Below are 10,320 nucleotides of genomic sequence, written 5' to 3' on the forward strand. Positions count from 1 at the left end.
CTGTGATACAATCAAACACCTCGATCTGCGGGGCTGCGGCATTCAGTGTGAAGGTCTCCAGCGGCTGGGACCGGTTCTGCACAAGTGTCAGCACTTGGGGTAACTGTCCGTTTGACGCAAACACTGACCTGTAAAATTGTTTCACTATTGTGTTCTTCCGTCCAGCAACCTTTCTATGGGGCCGGCCGTCACTGTGCACGGCACCCCTCCTCTTTTACACTACCAGGATCGCCGGTGGTCTACTCCGTCCCCCTCTCCATCGGGTCGCCGGTGTTCTACTCCGTCCCCCTCTCACCCGGGTCACCGGTGGTCGACACCGCCCCCCCTCCACCAGGTTACCGGTGGTCGACTCCGTCCTCCCTCCCCCGAGTCACCGGTGGTCCACTCCGCCCAACCCCTCCCCTGGGTCACCCGTAGTCGATTCCGTTCACCCCTCCACCCTCCTCCCTCCCCCGGGTCGCTGGTGGGCGATTCCGTTCCCCCTCCTCCCTCCCGCGGGTCACCGATAGTCGGCTCCGTCTCCCTCTCCCGTGTTGCTAGTGGTCGACTCCACCGCCCCCTCCCCCGGGTCACCGATGGTAGCTGCCGTTCTCCCTCCCCCACGTCACGTGTGTTGCAGGCGTTCTCTGCACGGGGAACTTTTCCCAGTCGTCGGGGAATGAGAATAAATGGTAAAAGTCACCAAACACCACAACGACAGAGATTTATTCAACAATTTGCTGAGGCGCTTCCAGAAATATCAGTTTCGGAGAAGTTATCTGAGCCCCGGGGTTTGTATCTGTTTGTTCCTTACTCTGTCTGTTTGTGTTTAGATTGGGATACAACGACCTGGGTGATTCCGGAGTGAAACTGGTGTGTGCTGCTCTGAGGAACCCGGACTGTAAAATACAGACACTGGGGTAAGTCCCAGACTGTGAGAGATTGTGTTTACAGTCATTGGGTGTCTGACACTGAACATTAATATCATCAGTAATTGTGTCACTGATAAACACTGGGGATTTGCACCGTCTCCTGTCTCTCAGTGCCCCTCACCCTCACTCTCTCTCATCTCCAGGCTGGCCACTGTCGGTCTCACAGACTCTGGAGCCGAGGATCTCGCCTCCGCTCTCAGTACAAACACCTCACTGACGGAGCTGGAGCTGAGTGATAATAGGCTGGGAGATTCAGGAGTGAAACTGGTGTCTGCGGCGCTGGGGAACCCGGACTGTAAAATACAGAGACTGAAGTAAGTCCTAGACTGTCCGATATTGTGTTTGTACAGTCACTGAGTGTCTGACACTGATCATTATTATGTTTAGTAAATGTGTCACCGATAAACACTGGGGATTTGCACCGTCTCGTGTCTCTCTGTGTCCCTCACCCTCACTCTCTCTCATCTCCAGGCTGCGGACTGTCGGTCTCACAGATTCTGGAGCCGAGGATCTCGTCTCCGCTCTCAGTACAAACCCCTCACTGACGGAGCTGGACCTGACTTGGAATAATCTGGGAGATTCCGGAGTGAAACCGGTGTCTGCGGCGCTGAGGAACCCGGACTGTAAAATACAGACACTGGGGTAAGTCCCAGACTGTTAGAGATTGTGTTTACAGCCACTGGGTGTCTGACACTGATCATTAATATGTTTAGTAAATGTGTCACTGATAGACACTGGGGATTTGCACCGTCTCCTGTCTCTCAGTGTCCCTCACCCTCACTCTCTCTCATCTCCAGGCTGAACGGTGTCGGTCTCACAGATTCTGGAGCCGAGGATCTCGCCTCCGCTCTCAGTACAAACCGCTCGCTGACGGAGCTGGATCTGAGTGGGAATAATCTGGGAGATTCCGGAGTGAAACCGGTGTCTACGGCGCTGAGGAACCCGGACTGTAAAATACAGAGACTGAGGTAAGTCCCAGACTGTGAGAGATTGTGTTTACAGTCACTGTGTGTCTGACACTGAACATTAATATGATCAGTAATTGTGTCACTGATAAACACTGGGGATTTGCACCGTCTCATGTCTCTCTGTGTCCCTCACCCTCACTCTCTCTCTCATCTCCAGGCTGAACAATGTCGGTCTCACAGATTCTGGAGCCGAGGATCTCGTCTCCGCTCTCCGTACAAACCCCTCACTGACGGAGCTGCACCTGGGGGACAACTCCCTCACAGACCGATCTGTTCCCGCTCTCCGCCGCCTCATACTGACCCTCCCGAGACTGAAGCGGATCAGGTGAGTGTTTGTGTTAATGTTTATTGTGATAAAATATCAGGGGATGTGCGGGCTTCTCCTGTGATTTAGTTCTGTGAGTGTTGTTGAAATATCAACCGCAGTCCCTGTTCCTGACACTGATGTTTAATCTGTTTATTTTGTCTTTATTCCTGGGCTTGTTTCAGGCTGTCGGAGAATACGTTCAGTGCAGATGGACAGAACCAGCTGGAGAGTCTGCGAGGATTCAGATCCGGACTGAGTGTGGTCGTGTGAACATCTCGGGGTGTAAACGTCACCGCCCTGGGGACGGGAATATTGTTGGCCGATTCCCCGCCCTCCCCTTTAAACGGCCGCCCTCCCCTTTAAACGGCCGCCCTCCCCTTTAAACGGCCTCCCTCCCCTTTAAAAGGCCGCCCTTCCCTTTAAACGGCATTCAAATCCGGTGCTTCCCCCCAGTGGGGGACCGGGGAATTGCATCTGGACCTGCAGGGTCTCGGATGTGTCTTTCTTTATCATAGACAATAGACAATAGGTGCAGGAGGAGGCCATTCGGCCCTTCGAGCCTGTACGCACCGCCATTCAATGTGATCATGGCTGATCATTCTCAATCAGTACCCCGCACCTGCCTTCTCCCCATACCCCCGACTCCGCTATCCTTAAGAGCTCTATCCAGCTCTCTCTTGAATGCATTCAGAGAATTGGCCTCCACTGCCTTCTGAGGCAGAGAATTAATCGCACAGATTCACATCTCTCTGACTGAAAAAGTTTTTCCTCATCTCAGTTCTAAATGGTCGACCCCTTATTCTTAAACTGTGGCCCCTTGTTCTGGACTCCCCCAACATTGGGAACATGTTTCCTGCATCTAACATGTCCAACCCCTTAATAATCTTATACGTTTCGATAAGATCTCCTCTCATCCTTCTAAATTCCAGTGTATACAAGCCTAGTCGCTCCAGTCTTTCAACACATTTATATTTCAACAGAATATAAATGTTGAGCAGGGACGTGCTATATTCAAAGGACAGAAATCAATAAATCACAAATAAACCACGAATTGGACATTACATGGAAAATGTATTTTTCATGGTCTCTGGGTTGTCACGCCTTTCATTGTTATTGGAGCTCTCCCCCTTAACTCAAGCCCAATGCTACCGCAGTAGCAGCTTCACCTCAAGACATCAACATCTTAGCAAAGCTTCAGGAAGCAGTTTCATTTCGATGAATTCATTGGCTGAAAGTTGATATCCTGGTACGTTTCTGCATTCTGGTTGTAAAATATAAAATGTGCATTTTGCAGATCCATTCTCTGCAGTCTATTTGTGAGATTTCGATAAACTATCCTGAGATCTTCACACGCTTGTAACATGTAGCACGGACCTGAGTTCGATATTGCTTCTTGCATCCTTAACCACGGACACTTGATCACACTTTACACTTTCTCATTGGTTTCCTTTAGTGAAACTGGCCTTTCACTGTCGGTTGTGGTCAGAATGGGGGGTTTGGAGCGTAGCCTTCAGATCCCAGTATCTACTGATTTGGAAGCCACTCCGGACAATGAGGCAAGTTTCAACCAGTTGCCCTCTGTTCTGTGGATGGATGTTAGCACTGCCCGTCTCTGCCTTACTCTCTCTCTCTCTCTCTCTCTCTCTCTCTCTGACTCCCTATATTTATTCCAGTTGCTACAAATTCCAAAATGCAGATTGTATTAGTTCAATTTATGAATCCTACATCAATAAATATTTAAGTTGCTGCATATTCCAAATTGCAGATTGTATTAGTTCAATTTATGAATCCTACATAAATAAATATTTAAGTTGCTACATATTCCAAAATGAAGATTGTATTAGCTCAAGTTATGAATCCCACATAAATAAATATTCATTTAAGTTGCTGCATATTCCAAAATGCAGATTGTATTAGTTCAAGTTATGAATCCTACATAAATAAATATTCATTTAAGTTGCATATTCCAAAATGCAGAATGTATTTGTTCAAGTTATGAATCCTACATAAATAAAAATGTATTTCAGTTGCCACATATTCCAAAATGCAGAATGTATTTGTTCAATTTATGAATCCTACATAAATAAATATTTTGGATAACACACAACAATTGTTTATTCTTTATCCCATAAGCAATAAAAGAGGCAAGTGCTCTCTCTCTCTCTCTCTCTCTCTCAACACACACACACGCACACACAGTCTGTGTCTCTCTCTCTGAAGTCCGGGAGCAGAGCAAGGACGCCCGTTGGCTGAGCACTAAAGTAAGTGCCAATCACAGTTGAGCAGGCAGTTTAAAAAGAGCGCCAAAAGGAAGCTAGTAGTCAATTTCAAAAGTCCGGGAGCAGAGCAAGGACGCCCGTTGGCTGAGCACTAAAGTAAGTGCCAATCACAGTTGAGCAGGCAGTTTAAAAAGAGCGCCAAAAGGAAGCTAGTAGTCAATTTCAAAAGTCCGGGAGCAGAGCAAGGACGCCCGTTGGCTGAGCACTAAAGTAAGTGCCAATCACAGTTGAGCAGGCAGTTTAAAAAGAGCGCCAAAAGGAAGCTAGTAGTCAATTTCAAAAGTCCGGGAGCAGAGCAAGGACGCCCGTTGGCTGAGCACTAAAGTAAGTGCCAATCACAGTTGAGCAGGCAGTTTAAAAAGAGCGCCAAAAGGAAGCTAGTAGTCAATTTCAAAAGTCCGGGAGCAGAGCAAGGACGCCCGTTGGCTGAGCACTAAAGTAAGTGCCAATCACAGTTGAGCAGGCAGTTTAAAAAGAGCGCCAAAAGGAAGCTAGTAGTCAATTTCAAAAGTCCGGGAGCAGAGCAAGGACGCCCGTTGGCTGAGCACTAAAGTAAGTGCCAATCACAGTTGAGCAGGCAGTTTAAAAAGAGCGCCAAAAGGAAGCTAGTAGTCAATTTCAAAAGTCCGGGAGCAGAGCAAGGACGCCCGTTGGCTGAGCACTAAAGTAAGTGCCAATCACAGTTGAGCAGGCAGTTTAAAAAGAGCGCCAAAAGGAAGCTAGTAGTCAATTTCAAAAGTCCGGGAGCAGAGCAAGGACGCCCGTTGGCTGAGCACTAAAGTAAGTGCCAATCACAGTTGAGCAGGCAGTTTAAAAAGAGCGCCAAAAGGAAGCTAGTAGTCAATTTCAAAAGTCCGGGAGCAGAGCAAGGACGCCCGTTGGCTGAGCACTAAAGTAAGTGCCAATCACAGTTGAGCAGGCAGTTTAAAAAGAGCGCCAAAAGGAAGCTAGTAGTCAATTTCAAAAGTCCGGGAGCAGAGCAAGGACGCCCGTTGGCTGAGCACTAAAGTAAGTGCCAATCACAGTTGAGCAGGCAGTTTAAAAAGAGCGCCAAAAGGAAGCTAGTAGTCAATTTCAAAAGTCCGGGAGCAGAGCAAGGACGCCCGTTGGCTGAGCACTAAAGTAAGTGCCAATCACAGTTGAGCAGGCAGTTTAAAAAGAGCGCCAAAAGGAAGCTAGTAGTCAATTTCAAAAGTCCGGGAGCAGAGCAAGGACGCCCGTTGGCTGAGCACTAAAGTAAGTGCCAATCACAGTTGAGCAGGCAGTTTAAAAAGAGCGCCAAAAGGAAGCTAGTAGTCAATTTCAAAAGTCCGGGAGCAGAGCAAGGACGCCCGTTGGCTGAGCACTAAAGTAAGTGCCAATCACAGTTGAGCAGGCAGTTTAAAAAGAGCGCCAAAAGGAAGCTAGTAGTCAATTTCAAAAGTCCGGGAGCAGAGCAAGGACGCCCGTTGGCTGAGCACTAAAGTAAGTGCCAATCACAGTTGAGCAGGCAGTTTAAAAAGAGCGCCAAAAGGAAGCTAGTAGTCAATTTCAAAAGTCCGGGAGCAGAGCAAGGACGCCCGTTGGCTGAGCACTAAAGTAAGTGCCAATCACAGTTGAGCAGGCAGTTTAAAAAGAGCGCCAAAAGGAAGCTAGTAGTCAATTTCAAAAGTCCGGGAGCAGAGCAAGGACGCCCGTTGGCTGAGCACTAAAGTAAGTGCCAATCACAGTTGAGCAGGCAGTTTAAAAAGAGCGCCAAAAGGAAGCTAGTAGTCAATTTCAAAAGTCCGGGAGCAGAGCAAGGACGCCCGTTGGCTGAGCACTAAAGTAAGTGCCAATCACAGTTGAGCAGGCAGTTTAAAAAGAGCGCCAAAAGGAAGCTAGTAGTCAATTTCAAAAGTCCGGGAGCAGAGCAAGGACGCCCGTTGGCTGAGCACTAAAGTAAGTGCCAATCACAGTTGAGCAGGCAGTTTAAAAAGAGCGCCAAAAGGAAGCTAGTAGTCAATTTCAAAAGTCCGGGAGCAGAGCAAGGACGCCCGTTGGCTGAGCACTAAAGTAAGTGCCAATCACAGTTGAGCAGGCAGTTTAAAAAGAGCGCCAAAAGGAAGCTAGTAGTCAATTTCAAAAGTCCGGGAGCAGAGCAAGGACGCCCGTTGGCTGAGCACTAAAGTAAGTGCCAATCACAGTTGAGCAGGCAGTTTAAAAAGAGCGCCAAAAGGAAGCTAGTAGTCAATTTCAAAAGTCCGGGAGCAGAGCAAGGACGCCCGTTGGCTGAGCACTAAAGTAAGTGCCAATCACAGTTGAGCAGGCAGTTTAAAAAGAGCGCCAAAAGGAAGCTAGTAGTCAATTTCAAAAGTCCGGGAGCAGAGCAAGGACGCCCGTTGGCTGAGCACTAAAGTAAGTGCCAATCACAGTTGAGCAGGCAGTTTAAAAAGAGCGCCAAAAGGAAGCTAGTAGTCAATTTCAAAAGTCCGGGAGCAGAGCAAGGACGCCCGTTGGCTGAGCACTAAAGTAAGTGCCAATCACAGTTGAGCAGGCAGTTTAAAAAGAGCGCCAAAAGGAAGCTAGTAGTCAATTTCAAAAGTCCGGGAGCAGAGCAAGGACGCCCGTTGGCTGAGCACTAAAGTAAGTGCCAATCACAGTTGAGCAGGCAGTTTAAAAAGAGCGCCAAAAGGAAGCTAGTAGTCAATTTCAAAAGTCCGGGAGCAGAGCAAGGACGCCCGTTGGCTGAGCACTAAAGTAAGTGCCAATCACAGTTGAGCAGGCAGTTTAAAAAGAGCGCCAAAAGGAAGCTAGTAGTCAATTTCAAAAGTCCGGGAGCAGAGCAAGGACGCCCGTTGGCTGAGCACTAAAGTAAGTGCCAATCACAGTTGAGCAGGCAGTTTAAAAAGAGCGCCAAAAGGAAGCTAGTAGTCAATTTCAAAAGTCCGGGAGCAGAGCAAGGACGCCCGTTGGCTGAGCACTAAAGTAAGTGCCAATCACAGTTGAGCAGGCAGTTTAAAAAGAGCGCCAAAAGGAAGCTAGTAGTCAATTTCAAAAGTCCGGGAGCAGAGCAAGGACGCCCGTTGGCTGAGCACTAAAGTAAGTGCCAATCACAGTTGAGCAGGCAGTTTAAAAAGAGCGCCAAAAGGAAGCTAGTAGTCAATTTCAAAAGTCCGGGAGCAGAGCAAGGACGCCCGTTGGCTGAGCACTAAAGTAAGTGCCAATCACAGTTGAGCAGGCAGTTTAAAAAGAGCGCCAAAAGGAAGCTAGTAGTCAATTTCAAAAGTCCGGGAGCAGAGCAAGGACGCCCGTTGGCTGAGCACTAAAGTAAGTGCCAATCACAGTTGAGCAGGCAGTTTAAAAAGAGCGCCAAAAGGAAGCTAGTAGTCAATTTCAAAAGTCCGGGAGCAGAGCAAGGACGCCCGTTGGCTGAGCACTAAAGTAAGTGCCAATCACAGTTGAGCAGGCAGTTTAAAAAGAGCGCCAAAAGGAAGCTAGTAGTCAATTTCAAAAGTCCGGGAGCAGAGCAAGGACGCCCGTTGGCTGAGCACTAAAGTAAGTGCCAATCACAGTTGAGCAGGCAGTTTAAAAAGAGCGCCAAAAGGAAGCTAGTAGTCAATTTCAAAAGTCCGGGAGCAGAGCAAGGACGCCCGTTGGCTGAGCACTAAAGTAAGTGCCAATCACAGTTGAGCAGGCAGTTTAAAAAGAGCGCCAAAAGGAAGCTAGTAGTCAATTTCAAAAGTCCGGGAGCAGAGCAAGGACGCCCGTTGGCTGAGCACTAAAGTAAGTGCCAATCACAGTTGAGCAGGCAGTTTAAAAAGAGCGCCAAAAGGAAGCTAGTAGTCAATTTCAAAAGTCCGGGAGCAGAGCAAGGACGCCCGTTGGCTGAGCACTAAAGTAAGTGCCAATCACAGTTGAGCAGGCAGTTTAAAAAGAGCGCCAAAAGGAAGCTAGTAGTCAATTTCAAAAGTCCGGGAGCAGAGCAAGGACGCCCGTTGGCTGAGCACTAAAGTAAGTGCCAATCACAGTTGAGCAGGCAGTTTAAAAAGAGCGCCAAAAGGAAGCTAGTAGTCAATTTCAAAAGTCCGGGAGCAGAGCAAGGACGCCCGTTGGCTGAGCACTAAAGTAAGTGCCAATCACAGTTGAGCAGGCAGTTTAAAAAGAGCGCCAAAAGGAAGCTAGTAGTCAATTTCAAAAGTCCGGGAGCAGAGCAAGGACGCCCGTTGGCTGAGCACTAAAGTAAGTGCCAATCACAGTTGAGCAGGCAGTTTAAAAAGAGCGCCAAAAGGAAGCTAGTAGTCAATTTCAAAAGTCCGGGAGCAGAGCAAGGACGCCCGTTGGCTGAGCACTAAAGTAAGTGCCAATCACAGTTGAGCAGGCAGTTTAAAAAGAGCGCCAAAAGGAAGCTAGTAGTCAATTTCAAAAGTCCGGGAGCAGAGCAAGGACGCCCGTTGGCTGAGCACTAAAGTAAGTGCCAATCACAGTTGAGCAGGCAGTTTAAAAAGAGCGCCAAAAGGAAGCTAGTAGTCAATTTCAAAAGTCCGGGAGCAGAGCAAGGACGCCCGTTGGCTGAGCACTAAAGTAAGTGCCAATCACAGTTGAGCAGGCAGTTTAAAAAGAGCGCCAAAAGGAAGCTAGTAGTCAATTTCAAAAGTCCGGGAGCAGAGCAAGGACGCCCGTTGGCTGAGCACTAAAGTAAGTGCCAATCACAGTTGAGCAGGCAGTTTAAAAAGAGCGCCAAAAGGAAGCTAGTAGTCAATTTCAAAAGTCCGGGAGCAGAGCAAGGACGCCCGTTGGCTGAGCACTAAAGTAAGTGCCAATCACAGTTGAGCAGGCAGTTTAAAAAGAGCGCCAAAAGGAAGCTAGTAGTCAATTTCAAAAGTCCGGGAGCAGAGCAAGGACGCCCGTTGGCTGAGCACTAAAGTAAGTGCCAATCACAGTTGAGCAGGCAGTTTAAAAAGAGCGCCAAAAGGAAGCTAGTAGTCAATTTCAAAAGTCCGGGAGCAGAGCAAGGACGCCCGTTGGCTGAGCACTAAAGTAAGTGCCAATCACAGTTGAGCAGGCAGTTTAAAAAGAGCGCCAAAAGGAAGCTAGTAGTCAATTTCAAAAGTCCGGGAGCAGAGCAAGGACGCCCGTTGGCTGAGCACTAAAGTAAGTGCCAATCACAGTTGAGCAGGCAGTTTAAAAAGAGCGCCAAAAGGAAGCTAGTAGTCAATTTCAAAAGTCCGGGAGCAGAGCAAGGACGCCCGTTGGCTGAGCACTAAAGTAAGTGCCAATCACAGTTGAGCAGGCAGTTTAAAAAGAGCGCCAAAAGGAAGCTAGTAGTCAATTTCAAAAGTCCGGGAGCAGAGCAAGGACGCCCGTTGGCTGAGCACTAAAGTAAGTGCCAATCACAGTTGAGCAGGCAGTTTAAAAAGAGCGCCAAAAGGAAGCTAGTAGTCAATTTCAAAAGTCCGGGAGCAGAGCAAGGACGCCCGTTGGCTGAGCACTAAAGTAAGTGCCAATCACAGTTGAGCAGGCAGTTTAAAAAGAGCGCCAAAAGGAAGCTAGTAGTCAATTTCAAAAGTCCGGGAGCAGAGCAAGGACGCCCGTTGGCTGAGCACTAAAGTAAGTGCCAATCACAGTTGAGCAGGCAGTTTAAAAAGAGCGCCAAAAGGAAGCTAGTAGTCAATTTCAAAAGTCCGGGAGCAGAGCAAGGACGCCCGTTGGCTGAGCACTAAAGTAAGTGCCAATCACAGTTGAGCAGGCAGTTTAAAAAGAGCGCCAAAAGGAAGCTAGTAGTCAATTTCAAAAGTCCGGGAGCAGAGCAAGGACGCCCGTTGGCTGAGCACTAAAGTAAGTGCCAATCACAGTTGAGCAGGCAGTTTAAAAAGAGCGCCAAAAGGAAGCTAGTA

General features: G+C 48.3%; 1 protein-coding gene across 3 annotated transcripts in view; it reads left to right on the forward strand.

The window, feature by feature from the left end:
* Positions 1–4,232, forward strand: part of LOC144591080 (NACHT, LRR and PYD domains-containing protein 3-like) — a 12,245-nt gene extending 8,013 nt beyond the window's left edge. For all 3 annotated transcript variants that reach the window (XM_078395400.1, XM_078395401.1, XM_078395402.1), the window contains 7 exons: positions 1–99; positions 813–899; positions 1,055–1,225; positions 1,383–1,553; positions 1,709–1,879; positions 2,037–2,204; positions 2,369–4,232. The exon at positions 1–99 is cut by the window's left edge and continues 1,639 nt beyond it. In XM_078395400.1, coding sequence (XP_078251526.1) covers positions 1–99; positions 813–899; positions 1,055–1,225; positions 1,383–1,553; positions 1,709–1,879; positions 2,037–2,204; positions 2,369–2,456 — 955 coding nt within the window. In that variant the 3' untranslated portion in view covers positions 2,457–4,232. The remainder of the gene's footprint in view (positions 100–812; positions 900–1,054; positions 1,226–1,382; positions 1,554–1,708; positions 1,880–2,036; positions 2,205–2,368) is intronic.
* Positions 4,233–10,320: the final 6,088 nt, after the last annotated feature.

This window comes from Rhinoraja longicauda, unplaced genomic scaffold (genome assembly GCF_053455715.1).
Source record: "Rhinoraja longicauda isolate Sanriku21f unplaced genomic scaffold, sRhiLon1.1 Scf000555, whole genome shotgun sequence".
Classification (NCBI taxonomy): Eukaryota; Metazoa; Chordata; class Chondrichthyes; order Rajiformes; family Arhynchobatidae; genus Rhinoraja; species Rhinoraja longicauda.